At 39.2% G+C, this 14418-nt stretch overlaps 1 protein-coding gene across 1 annotated transcript; it reads left to right on the top strand.

Annotated features, from left to right (window-relative positions):
• The first annotated feature begins 1161 nt into the window (after positions 1-1161).
• hyls1 (HYLS1 centriolar and ciliogenesis associated) lies at positions 1162-13408 on the top strand. The gene is made up of 13 exons (XM_087841460.1): positions 1162-1340; positions 1736-1873; positions 2534-2653; positions 2739-2812; positions 3028-3230; positions 3878-3933; positions 4569-5393; positions 6805-6974; positions 7396-7441; positions 7523-7577; positions 8871-8952; positions 9169-9195; positions 13221-13408. The coding sequence occupies exons 2-13, from the start codon at positions 1774-1776 to the stop codon at positions 13344-13346; spliced, it is 1884 nt and encodes a 627-aa protein (XP_087697586.1). The 5' UTR covers positions 1162-1340; positions 1736-1773; the 3' UTR covers positions 13347-13408.
• Positions 13409-14418: the final 1010 nt, after the last annotated feature.

Below are 14418 nucleotides of genomic sequence, written 5' to 3'. Positions count from 1 at the left end.
CAAAGTACTTTATATCGTAAGGTAAACCCTACAATAATATATAAAGAGAAAAACTCAACAATCATAGGACCCCCTTTGAGAAAGCACAACAGTGGGAAGGAAAAACTCCCTTTTAACAGGAAGAAACCTCTGGAAGAACCAGGCTCAGGGAGGGGCGGGGCCATCTGCCACAACTGGTTGGGGTGAGAGAAGGAAGACAGGATAAAGACATGCTGTGGAAGAGAGACAGAGATTAATAACAAGTATGATTCAATGCTGAGAGGGTGTATTATGACATAGTGAGTGAGAAAGGTAACTGAAGAAGAAACACTCAATGCATTTACTTAATGTATTCACTCACTTACTGAATGTCATCCATATTCACTTACTGTTTATTAAGTCCTCTTTTTGCACAGTCAAGGAACTTTTCATTTCACTACGTGTTGTTCTCGTATAACTATGCATGTGACAAATAAAGAATCTTCAATCTTGACTCTTGAAATGGAAGAAAGCAGCCCTTCATATTTGTTTAATATGTGCATTTAAGATGGAATGTCTCAGATTTCAATCCACTAACTAACCATTAATTAGTGGGGTTAGGTTAACTGGTGATTCTAATTTCTCCATAGGTGTACATGTGAGTGCATATGGCTGTCTGTCTCTGTGTTTGCCCTGCGACAGACTGACGTTCTGTACAGGAAGCAGGAAACTGCCTCTCACCCTATAGCACTTGGGATATGCTCCAGTAGCCCTGCAACCCTCATAAAGATAAGCATAAGAAAATGGCTCAATGGACGGATGGTAAATGTTCAGTTCTAATGTCAATCCATCATGTTTCTTTAATTACATCATCTAAAGAAATAATTTTCAATATATTACAATTATATTAGTATACTATGTTACTGATGTACAAATGTCTTTGCTTAATATTTGATGAAAACGTCAACATTGATAAACTAGATTGAATATCCAATTTTAACTAAAAACTACAGCAATATACTACCTCAAAATCAGTTCCTCATTTACTTTAAGATATTTTTAAAGCAACTTTAACATTTTCCTCTCACAGTGTTACACGCACCGTTTTTTTTTTATTATCGTCGTTGTACTTTTCCAGTCCAGTTGGAGGTGGTAATGTGTCGACTCGTCAATCGCTAAATAGTACAACGAAGAAGAAAAAGACCGGATGTTTATGTCAATGACGTTAGCAGGCGTCATTTTCAAAGCTCTTTACGGCCGTTGTCTTGGTGCTGAGTGTTTAACTCTGTACAAACAATAAAGCGCAACTACTACTTCGATAAACTACACCGGTAACATTAGCAGGATGGGTTCACGCTAACACCTAACCGGCTTGTGTGAAGGTGAGAACGGACGAGTTAAAATGAGTTAACATCGTTTCTCTTTATGTCTGGTTGGGAACGGCTAGCCAAGCTTGCTAACAGCTGTTATAAAATCCGTTTTGAATTGTTGTTAGGACAGTAGGAAATCAACGCAGATGTTAGACTTATTTATTTACTCTTGGTGTATTTGATATTTGTTATAGAGTATCTACAGACTGTTTGTTAAAATTGCAACTGAGCTAGTAATCATACCAAAAGTGTGTCTCATTGTCCAACACTGTGATAAAAGTGTGCGTAAAACGTGTTTAAAAAGCTTTACATGTATCAAAAGAACATTTTGTTTATGACATAACATCTTGCATCCTGCATATCTGGTTTTGTCTTTGTGTTTGATATAGATTTTTTTTTTCATGCAGGACTGTTTTCATATTAGTGACTGGAAGCTGGAAATATTATGGACAACCTGGATTTCTCAGAGGAGGAAATTCAAGAACAGTTAGCCCTCCTTGGCTACAAAAACATACCAAAGCACAGGCTGCGTGAATTTAAACAAGGTTAAACATATATCTACCAACCCTTCTTAAACCTCCCAACTCACATTGCCATATTGTTTTGCAGTTTAATATATTTATTGTGCACTGATTATTTACATTTTTAATTCTAAGAATTGATCTCTTGTTTTTCTTAATTTTCTGTAATATACTCATTAAACATAAAAGTTTCAAATAATGAGCTCAGTAATTTTCTGTCATATATTAAACATAATCAAAGTTTCAAAAAATGAGCTCAGTAAGTATTCTCTGCGAGTAAAAAGCTCAGACTTTAGGAGTTTCAAAGAGTTGTTTTTTGGGGGAGGGGGTGTAACTTGTCTTAGATAATGGATTTCCCTTATGCGGTTATGTCAGGAGCACAACTCTAGTTATGGGCACATGTGTTGTTCAAACCATCAGTTTCTGAGGCGCAGTTAATCAGAGGAAAGTTAGCCTAAAGAGAGATGAAATTAAACAGTTGTTTCATACTATAGATGAACTGAGGGGCTGCACAGAAGCACAGTATAACATAGTTAAGGATTATTTTGAACTGTGAATCATGCAGAGCTACTCTGGTAGAGTGTAATAATAGAAATAGATGTGGAAATGACAGACATTACAGGAAATGATTGCAGACATGCTAATCAGTAAATATTGAGGGAAAACTGTCATTTTTGTGATTAGATCTGGATGAGCTGGTTCGACGAGGGGAGTGGAAAGGCCTTTCCTCATCAAATGAGATAAATGCCAAATCTCAGGCACCTACACCTCAGCCAAGTCCCCCTGCCTATACCAAAGAAAAGGGTCAGAGCACTCACTTTGTGATTTTGAGTATTTCACTTTTATAACACTTAATAACATCTAACTTGAGCTCTGTTTTTCTCCACAGTTAGTCCACACTGCTTTAAAGGCACTAGTGAAGCATTCTTCCTACATGCAGGCAGTACAGACCATGCCAGAAAGGTAAGCATTAATGACTCCTAACATACAAGATATGTTTTTATATTATATTCATTTATTCTTGCATTCATTGCTCTACTGAGCCAGATGCTGTTAATGTGTTGCCACATAAAATCATGTCATGAGTGGCACTTCTTTGATTGGACAACAAACATAGTCTTAATTGTAGTGGTGTCAGGCATGTGCAATAAATTAAAAGCATGTAATGTCACACCCAGACGCTCATCAACTGTTATAACGGAGACTATGACTCGTACGCTCAACACTCGGTGGCCCAGAAGCTCAAGCTCCCTCCAGGTGCTCCAAGCAGGCTTCAGGTGGAGCAGGATCTTGAGGATACCATCCACTCACCACTGACAGATAGCTACACATCTACCCCAGACACCCAGGGGAGACACTTCATCAAGAGGAAAGTTCTGAGGTAGTTTTAGGAATCGTGTGCTAATTTTTTCATTTGTTTGTCCAGAGTTAATTTTAGTTTTATTTGTCTTTCCAACTAGCAGCAGCTGGATTTTCTTTGGTATTAATAAAAAAAAAAGCTCGTAAAGAGTAGGATTTCATGCATTTCTAGGAAACAGCTTTCCAGATACAATTTTGTTCTGATTACCAAAGAACAAGTTTGTTTGTTTATTTTTGTTTGTTTTTTTCATGTTATTCTGCTCTGTAACCACTAATGGCTTACAAGTGAAAGAGTCTATGGGTTTATGGGCCTATGTGCTTACTGTCTGGATTAGTCTGTTTTACTTTTTTACAGTTTATTTAAACTGTAAACTTTATTTACAGTTTAGCCCAAGATTTTAAATAAATATGAAATAAAACCCGTGTTTTTCATCATCTCTGACGCCGATCTCCAATTTATATCGCAGGTCGATATTCAAATTTAAGTTGTTTTTTTTTTATCATTGACATATTCTTCTCTTTTTATATCATTTCTTCATTGGCTAACACTAACAGGGAATTTGTGGCACATCTGGAACAAGTCAACTTATTGTGGAGAGATGACTTGTTCCAGATGTGCCAAATGGAGAAGGTCTTCAACTCTAATTATGCTTCCCCCCCCCCCCTCAGGAAACACAAAGGACAGCCACTTGTCTGTGATGAATCAGTCTACAGTGAAGACTCAGGTAACAAAAACTAATGGACAAAGATCTGTAATATCTTCTGATCATCTGCTTTAAGGTTTATTGTTCTAAAATAATAAGTAATAATGTTTGATTTTATGTTTTCACAAAGCTGTAATGTACAATTGATGTGTACTATTAATCAAACTGAGATTTTTTTAGGTAGCTTTACTATAACTAGATTAGAATAAAAAAAAAAATAGGTAAACTGAAGTGCAGAAATAATTTCAAGAAGAAAATGAAAGAATAAATTGACTGAGTACTGCTGAAGATTTCCAGTTTGTATTTATGGATCACAACAAGTTTTATCCGAAGTTTCATGTTTACAGTTGAACCCTGGCCTTCATTGTCTCACAATAAGAAACAACTATTGAAACAAGCAGCACTAAAGAGTAAACGCAGCAGTGTAATTCCTTTTGGTCAGCAGCAGTGGGCGCTGTTCCAGTGAGAAGAAGCTTTTGAGGCTTCAGCTAATCCTCTTAGCTACTTCCTTAAGTCCTGTGCCTTCTCAGATCACACACTCCATACACCTCAGTTGTAGTGCAAACTCAACATGTACAAAATGTGCAGCACTCAGTCAGACGAAGAGAGTGAAGATGACAAGAATTCCCTTTCCTCCTCATTTTGGTCTGATGGAGATGAGGAGAAAGAAGAAGAAGAGGATGAGATTGAGCGAATGATTGACTCTAAACCAGCCACCGATGCAGAAGATTTACTTCAGGGGGCTTCAGAGGAGCTAAAGAGTGGGTTGAACAACCAGAGCAACTTCAGCAAGGAAAGTTTGGATAAGACAAGTAACAATGAGGAGGAGGAAGAAGAAAGGTGTAGTAGCAGTCCAGATAGTCTCGCACCAAGTCTGATGACCTCTGGCTACGGGACCTACAAACCAGAGGGGCAGGAGGGAGCAGAGTACAGAGATGACCACACCATAACAGAGTTTGATCAGGATAGTCGGGGGGATCTGTCTGAGATGAGAGAGGACGAAGAGGACAGTCGGTCACTCAGCAGCTTTGGCGACTTTATTGAACCTACACATAAGCCAGACTTCAATGAAGTGTCTGTGTTAGAGGTCAGCAAGAATTTTGATAATGTGGCGTGCTGTAGAGAAATCATCCACATCACAGAAGTGCATTCGGAACAGAAGAAAAAGCAGGCAGGTGAGGAGGAGTGCGATCTACATGCGGCATCTGAAAAGAAAGCACCAAAAGAACAACATCGCACTGTTCAGGCTGAAGACATGTTCCTGCTGGACGAGAAGCAAAAACAAGAAATAGAGGTGCACGACCTTCATGGGTTCAATGATGTCAAGAAAGACGTCGGAGGAAACGTGGAGTGTGAAGATCCAGACGAGTCTTCGAGCAACAAAGACATCAAGTTTATTGACTCCAGAGTGAACATTAGCTCGGCCATGATGTATGGCAACATGTGTGCAGAGTGGGACGGAAACCTCAGACAGGACAGGGGTAAATGTTTTCCAGCTTCTAAATCAGCACATCATGATACTTGTTACTGTAAGGAGTTGTTGTTGTTTTTTTGCTGCTTGGTCAGAGGCTCAGAAATGATTCAATTCAATTCAATTTCTTTATTGTCCCACAAGGGGAAATTAGTTTAGCAGCAGGATAAAAATAAACAGAACAATACTATAAAATAGTAATAACAATAATAATGATAGAACGTTCAAGGACAATTATTTGCCAGACAAGACGCAGTAGGGATAAAAGAGACCTGGAGTCTTTTAGTCCTCCTCGGAGGTACTCTAAAACGGCGGCCAGAAGGCAACAACTCAAACTCACTGTGAAGTGGATGGTTCACACAATTAATAATAGAATGAGCCTTTCTAAGCACATTTCTATTGTAAATGGCCAAAAGTCCATCTTGCCAGCGCCCTGAAATTTTGCTAGCAGTTTTTACCTGAAGTCCCAACCAATTCTTATTCTTCACCGTCAGGTTACCAAACCAGGCAGCGATACAAAAAGACATCACAGATTCAATAAAACTTCTATAAAACAAGGACAACATCTCAGATGAGACATTAAAAGATCTCATTTTCCTTAAAAAGAACAGTCTTTGTTGAACTTTTTTAGTAGTGGCGTCAGCATGAGATTCTGATGAGCTACATGTTTTTGGGCATTTAGCCATAAAAAGGTCGGCTTTGAATAATAAATTACATCCCAGTTTGGACATTTAAAAAAGGTTATTGAATTTATATTCAGAAAAATAAATCCATGTTGTATGAAAACAATTTTTCAAAGAGTTACATTTCTTGATATAAGATCTCCATTTTTAATGCAGGTATTAAATTCCAACATCACATTAATTGTAAATTAACTTCTCAATTAGTGTTGATATGAAAAGTTTAAAAGGTGGGCTGGTTGTGCTTTCCCTTATTTTCTAACATGCATATGTACTATTACAAAATAAATACTTCTGTGAAACAGGTCCAGTGTTTTAAATAATGAGGTGTGCATGTGTGTTAGTAATCGATGTGAGACTTAATCTTCTCACTGATCTAAATGCTCATTTTAAGGCCGTTTTTTCAGCCCTTTGAGGGGCAGCCAATCAGGAGAATGTTGTCTTGGAGCCGCTTATAGGAAGAGGAACTAAAATGTCATCCTGTCAGACAGTAGATGAACCTTGAAGCAGAACCAAGGCTCACTATCAAATTAAAAAGAATTATTTTGAACTGTGGCAAAAATATTGAGCTGAATATTTAATATTTTAATATTTCTACATGTATAAACACAGACTTTGCTACTCTCTTCAAAATTGCCAAGAATCAAAACATGGAGTTGGAAATAAGCAAACTATGTCTCTTTTAAAGTAGCTGAGAGTGAAGTGTTGGGTTTGCTGATGGTTAGTGATTTGTGTTTGCAGGTACAGCGAGCTGTCTGGAAGAAAGACTGGCTCAACTTCATTTAGCCACATCACCTGAGCAGGAGTCACCTGAGTCAGACAATGAAGACCTGGACGATCAGAGCGACACTCAGACCTCTGAGAGTGAAAGAGTGTCTTTAAGCGCTTTTGAATCGTACATGAAAAGCATGGTGGGTAATGTAGTCTCTTAAGATTTAAGAAATTTAATAGAGTTCAAAGTGTGTCTTCTGTCCTATCTTGCTCCTCTTCTGCCAACTGGTGGGGGGAGATAGCTGCCCTTCCCTTAGCCTGGTTCTGCCAGATGTTTCATCCTGTTAAAAGGATTTTTTTCCTTCCCACTGTCACCAAGTGCTTGCTCATAAAGGGGTCATTTGATTGTTGCTGTTCTCTCTCTATGGGTTTTACCCTGTTGTAGGGTCTTAGTTTACAATACAAAGTGCCTTGAGGAGACTGATGTTGCGATTTTATGCGATATTATATCTATAGATATATTATATTAATAAAACTAACACATTTTTTTCTGTTAATAACCGTTGAAGATGTAATGTCTTGTTTTTTTCTTCTGTTTGTGTTTCTTTGCGGGGGAAGCAGACTCGAACTAAGAGTGATGTTGATATAAGGCCCAAACCAAAGTCCTGTAAGCTGGCAATAAAGCACAATATAAAGATTTTTCTTTCTCTGAACTTTGGATAATTTCTCACATGGATTTTCATTTCAGTCATCCGGCCAGTGATGAGTCAACAGACCATAAAGAAGACCGACCCAGTAGCCAAGTAAGTTACAAAATGCAGTGGTTAAAAATCAAAAGGACTGCCACTTCTGTTTGAGACTCACACCTGAAATAATGTGGAATTATGAGTCTAGAGGCTCCTGATAGGTTTCTTAATAGATTTATTTTCCATTAGAAGACTCATGTGCAGCACCTTAATGCTTCCATACAGCCCTTCAGTACTTCCTATAACTTGTGTTAGTGTAAGTTAGGCAGTAATTATGCCAAATAAAGGACAGTAATTTTAACCCTTTAAAACCGGTCAGAGCGGGCACAGTTTTGCGCAACTACTTTTAAATCCTTGTAGAACTGCAACCACGTGAGCTAGCGCAATAATTTTTTTTTTGCATATGAAACCAGAGGAGTTGTACTTACATATTATGCCATCAGCTTTTCCTAGGTCACGGTTTCCTTCCACATATAGCTTTGCAAAAACTGCATAAAAAGCGCTTGCAGCAACAAAAACATAATATTCCAGAAACACGCTTTGCCGATCCGATCAGCTGTTTGTAACACTTCGTACGTTAGAATAGACGTCAGCGTGAACTATCGCATGCCCGCCATTACCTGCCCGAAACCGGAAGTGACGTCATTTTCGCGGAAATGTAGTGTTTTACCATCGGGGCCTCATGAGCCTATACTAGTGTTTTTAAAAGTTATCTTTGACTTTATGACTTTCTGTGTCGTTTCTGGGATGCTTAGGACTCATATTGCACTGCTGGAAATAGTTTATTTTGATGCATATGCTGCTTTTTTGCAAATTTGCATTATAATATTTATTTTCGTTTTTCCTGCAGTATATAAAAATTGGTGTATTTCAAAAATAAAACCATGAAGACACTCAAAAAAATTTCCTGTGGTGGGAAACTATTTTGTACAACTTTTTTGTATTTACAGTTTTGAGGGATAAGCCTCTTAAATTTCTCTAACTAGAAATATGTTTAAAAAACAAAAACGATTTTCAATTTTTCTGTAGTTTATTGCACTTTCTTGCAATTTATGTAATTTCTATGCACTTAATGCATACATATTATTAAAATTTGGGCTATAATGGTTGTATTGATGTATAGCAACTTGAAGGCTCTACAGCATGTAAAAATATAACATAAGCTCTGGCGGGCTTGGTTCTATGGTAGGTCTTAAAGGGTTAATTGATTACCCTCATGTTGTATAACAGTTCTGTAACATTCTGTTTGTACTTCCTTAATACAGCAGCAGTCTGGAAGAATCACACCCATCAGGTTCACATTGATGTGATGGTTACATGTTTGCTCACTGGGTTTTCTTATGTCTGCAGGTATTTCCAGTACAAGCAGCTCTGGGAGATGTTCAAACTTTCAGGAGAGAAGGACAGGAGGGCGCTGCGCTCAGAGATTAAGGTAGAAAATATAACTTCAATAGGCAAGTGTTAGCACTCCTCACATAGATGTTCAACCATCTTTGTTTTCATACTTGTGGGATGAGACATGAAGTTATTACACCGTCGCTTTTCTCAGTAATAGAATGATCTGACTTATAAACTTCCTGTTTTGTTTCATTGTCCTGGGCAGCAATGTTTATTGGAAGTACTTATGAGTGTATGTTTTTCTTTTCAGCAACGGCTCACATATCAGCCTCCACCAGTAAGTATTTCTCCAGATTTTTTTTTCTATTTCTCATTTGTCCTTTTGTACACAAGTTGTGTGAATACAAACTTTGGATAATCTCTCTCAAAACATAAAATATATGGTATACCATACCATAAAATAAATTATGGTTAAAAAAAATTATAATAATAATAATACATTTTATTTAAAAAAAATAGCGCCTTTCAAAGCACCCAAGGACACTGTACAACAGATAAAAACACAAAAACTGGAAATATACACAATAATAAGAATAACAGATAAAAGTTAAGAGCATACAGAGGTTTAAACATAAGCAATTTTAAACAGATGTGTTTTGAGGGTGGACTTAAAAAGAGGGAATGAAGTAATATTTCTGAGGTCAGGGGGTAAGGAATTCCAAAGTCGAGGGGCAGAGCAACTAAAAGCCCCGCCCCCCCATTGTAATCAGACGAGCGGAAGGAACAGAGAGAGAAAGAGAAGATGAAGATCTGAGGCACCGGGATGGGAAGTTCATCTGTACTAAATCAGAGAGAGAGAATGAATAGCCTTAAATGTATAAAGGATTATTTTAAAATGGATGCGAAATTTAACCGGGAGCCAGTGAAGCTGCTTCAGGATTGGGGAGATGTGGTGGGTAGAGGAAGTCCTAGTAATAATACGGGCAGCAGAGTTCTGGACACGTTGGAGCTTGTTAATGGATTTTTGTGTAAGGCCAAATAATAGTGAGTTACAGTAATCAATTCGAGAGATAATGAGATTATGGACGAGAATGGCAGTGGCATGAGGAGTGAGGAAAGGGCGGGGGCGATTGATGTTACGGAGTTGAAAATATGCTGCACGTGTGACATTATTAATATGTGAATTAAAGGATAATGTGCTATCGAGAATGACACCCAAGCTTTTCACAGAGGGAGAGATAGGGACCAGCGAATTATTGATGGTGAGAGAGAAATTGTTAATTCTGGATAGCAATCGTTTAGTGCCGACCAGGAGAAGTTCTGATTTATTGCTGTTGAGTTTAAGAAAGTTGGAGGAGAACCAGTAATTGAGTTCAGCTAAGCAGAGGGTGAGGGAGGGTGGAGGAAGAGTAGAATCAGGTTTGGTAGAGAGGTAAATCTGGGTGTCATCGGCATAGCAGTGGAACCGAATGTTATATTTACGAAAAATTTGTCCGAGTGGAAGAAGCTAAATGATGAAAAGAAGGGGCCCGAGGACAGATCCCTGGGGCACCCCAGTAGATAGAGGAGAAGGCTGAGAAGTGAAGGATTTTAATTGAATGAACTGAGTGTGGTCAGACAGGTATGATTTGAACCAGGCTAATGGAGTATGAGAGAGACCAATAGAAGCTAATCTGCTAAGAAGAATGGGATGAGAGATGGTGTCAAAGGCTGCACTCACATCAAGGAGAATAAGGATGGAGAGGAGACCAGAATCAGCTGCCATAAGAAGATCGTTTGTTATTTTTATAAGAGCAGTTTCGGTGCTATGCAGAGGACGGAAACCAGACTGGAACAGTTCGTAAAGGTTATTATCAGTTAGGTGTAGATGGACTTGTGAAGCAACAATTTTTTCAAGAATTTTTGAGAGGAATGGTAGATTGGAGATAGGACTGAAATTATTAAAGTTATTGGGATCTAGACCTGTTTTTTTCAGGATTGGGGTAATGGCGGCAACTTTGAAAGAAGCAGGAACAGTTCCAGTGGTGAGTGAAGAGTGAATAATAGCAGATATGAGGGGAAGGAGAGGGGGTAAACAGGCTTTGACAAGGACAGTGGGGATAGGATCAAGCTGGCAGGTAGAAGGCTTTGATGTGTGGATGAGATCAGCAATATCAATTAAAGACGGAAGCTGAAAAACAGAGAGGAAGTGAGAAGGGGGTGGAGTTAAGACAGAGGAGCTGCATTAGGGACCAAGTCAAGGTGTATTTTATGAATTTTTTCAGTGAAGAATAGCATTAGAGCGTCGCAGAAGTTAGATGAATAGAGATGAGCGGGCAGAGAATCAGGTGGCCTGTTAAAGGAGTTGAATAATGAGAATAGGGTCTTGGTGGGTTGACTGATACATTCCTGATAAAACAGAACATGGTTATTAAACATATCCTTATGAATAGTAAGGCCAGTTTTCTTATAAAGACATTCAAGCTGTCGGCCTTTAGCTTTCAATAGTCGGAGTTCAGGTGTGTACCGGGGTGCAGAGCGAGAAAAGAGTACAGTTCTGGTTTTTTGTGGAGCAAGAGAATTGAAAATACTACTGAGGCTGTGATTATAATAAAATACTAGATCGTCTTGAATAGCCAAATTGTTAAGAGACAAGCAGCTAGAGAGAGCAGAAGAAAGGATATCCAGATTTATATTCTTGATATTCCGGAAAGAAATAATACGAGGATTGTTAATTATAGAGAAAGTCATGTGAACATTAAAGGAGAGAAGTAGATGATCCGAAATTAGCAGCTCGTCAGCTGTGCAGTTGGAGGGGGTAAGTCCAGAACAACAGATTAGGTCCAAAGTATGGCCCTTAGTGTGGGTAGGGAAGTTTATGTATTGTTTAAGGCTGAAGCTATCAAAGCAGGATAAAAGGTCCTTGGTAAGAGGATGATCGCAGTTATCCACGTGGACGTTGAAGTCACCCAGCAATATTATATTAGGGGAAACAGTAGCTAGGTTGGTCAGCAGATCAGCAAACTCACTTATAAAAACAGAATTAAATTTTGGGGGGCGGTAAATGACAGCTATAACAGTTGGAGCAGGTCCTGAAAGTTGACAAACAACAGATTCAAAGGAGCTGTAGGTAGGGACAGACAGCGGCGAGACTTTCCAGTTCTCGTGATAAATTACAGCGAGGCCACCACCACGGCCGGACTCACGAGGTTGGCAGGTGTAAACAAACCCCGGGGGGGTGGAGTCATTGAGTTGCGAAAAGTCATTGGGCTGTTGCCATGTCTCAGTCAAGCAGAAAAAGTCAAACTTACGGTTTGTTAGGAGATCCTGGATGAGATGTCCTTTGTTCGTAAGCGAACGGATATTAAGCAGGCGGATATTAAGTTGACGGAAGTACTGTCGGACTGGATGAGAGTGTTGGCCGACCTGGGCAGGTTAGCCAAATCATTGTGGTCAACAGACCTGCCGGGGTTCCGTTGAGAGCAACCAGAGGTGGACCAGAAGGACTGAATTGGCTTGGAATTATCCTGATGGAAATACCGACGGGAGCCCCGATGTACGTACTTTCGGCGAGGGAGGAAGGCAATGTCCATGTGGAGATGAAGAGCAGCCAGCGGATGACATAAAGATCCAGACCCACACAGACAGTGCATAGATCCTGAGAGGCCACATCACGGACAGGAACAACTAGACGGTGACACCGGTGGGCCGTAGAGACAGGAACAGGACAGGAATCCGGTAGTGATGAGTAGCGGCAGCAAGTCGCGCCAGCGTTCACTCAACCGGAAGGTTAAAATGTATCAGAGGTAAAATAAAAATAAATGAAAAACATGAAATGGGAAGGTGTGTCCAACCTTTTGACTGGTAGTGTACATCTATCTCATGGACGAATTTCTAAGAAATGAAAATAAGTCCCAAGTGCAATGACCTGCAGCTCTTTATTTCAGATTTTGTCTGAAACAAAAGTTTATTGTTTTATGTTCGTCCTTTAAAATCTTAACCCTCTGTGGTTGGATCTTATCTTTGGATCTTTACACATTCTGCAAATATTTTCCAAGAACACAATGGGCAGCTGTTTATAGGAGAGTGTGGATGTTCTGAGACGTGAGGTATATAAAGGTAGCACTGTGTTCAGAGTAAGATTACTATTTGAATCTCTTTGACCACGTGTAACAAACACAACAGTCAAATGCCAAACAGAGCTAAAATTTCCTTTAACTTGATGTGTAAATAACTGAGATCAAAAATCTATACAAAACGTCTCTCAACTGTTTAAGTGGCTTACATTTCTGAGCCTGCTGTTCATAGATCACAGTTAGAGACTCAGAACATCCGAAAGTGATCAGCTTTAGTGGTTAAACAGTTTATCCCTCGTCTTTGCAGCCTAAACCTCGGAGAGTTTACGTACCCAACACCTACATCGTGCCAACAGAGAAGAAACGGTCAGCGCTTCGCTGGAAGATCAGGAATGATTTGGCCAGTGGTCTCCTTCCATACAAATGTAGCTAATGATTACACTCTGCATGTTGTTTTTACATATTTCTATTAAACTTTTGCATTTTTTTTATCATTGCATTGGAGTTATTTATTATTGACTTTCTTGTTACAAAAAATAAAAACAAAGAAAATGTGACTCACTTAACTCAGTTAATATGTTACAGTCACTCTTTAAGGAAGGTCAGAGTAGGGTAGTTTAAACGGGTAGAGAGGCGTGTAACGTTCATCGTGCCAGAAACTTAACCGTTTCCAAAGTGAGGACGATGGCTTCATGTTTCAGCATGCTGTGGACTTTCAGACCTGAGAGAGAGAATATGACAAACTGTGTGAGTTTTAAAGAAGAGATTTGTTACATATAACACTTAAAACCCTGAGCTTTTTAAGAACTGTTTAATTAAACTGGCATGTCAGGGGTCCATAGACACAGAGCTGCAAAGACTTCAATGCATGAAATATTGTTTGAAAGGAGGAACAGAAATAATACATTTTACCATCAATTAATCCAGACCTTCCCAAAGTGTGGGTGCCTCCTAGGGGGGGCGCAGAGCCATTGCAGGGGGGGCGCGGCATGAAAAGGGGAAAAACAACAAAAACAACGCTTGGACACTGCTGGCACGGGGCGCCTACACAAACGCAAAGCAGGAGATGAAGCATCGCTGAATATGTTTCCAAACCAACTTCATTCTAAGCCAAAGACTAGAAAATATGGTGAAGCAAATCTTCCCTTTGGTTTCACCTGCACAAGTGCCGAGGTAGGTCTCCCTGCAGGATTGGTCTTTCCTTTGTCGGGAGCAGCGCTGGGCTCTCCAAATCACAGACAAACAGTATCCCACATTCTTCTTGTTGTAATGACTAACTACTCCTGACATTTTGGAGATGTTAGCTCTTTATACAGTAAAGTTACAGCGGGATATAAATAATATCAGGCTGATCCTGCCACGATTTGTTCCCCCTGTCTAAATCACGGACAAACTATCCCACAGTTGTTTATGTTTTTAAACCCACTTTGCACAGAGACTTTTTTTTTTTGAAAAATGTATTGATAGCAATGTTGAATATTATTACACAGGAAAAAAACAACTAC

This window comes from Neolamprologus brichardi, chromosome 6, assembly GCF_056152115.1.
Source record: "Neolamprologus brichardi isolate AB-2024 chromosome 6, ASM5615211v1, whole genome shotgun sequence".
Lineage (NCBI taxonomy): Eukaryota > Metazoa > Chordata > Actinopteri > Cichliformes > Cichlidae > Neolamprologus > Neolamprologus brichardi.
Note: the sequence above shows the minus strand (reverse complement) of the source record. Positions and strands in the feature narration are given on the sequence as shown.

Coding starts and splice junctions, on each gene's coding strand:
- hyls1 (XM_087841460.1), top strand. CDS start 1,774: ATGGACAACCTGGATTTCTCAGAGGAGGAAATTCAAGAACAGTTAGCC. Junction 7,442..7,522: donor AAGGCCCAAACCAAAGTCCT/GTAAGCTGGCAA, acceptor TTTTCATTTCAG/TCATCCGGCCAGTGATGAGT. Junction 9,196..13,220: donor TCACATATCAGCCTCCACCA/GTAAGTATTTCT, acceptor TCGTCTTTGCAG/CCTAAACCTCGGAGAGTTTA.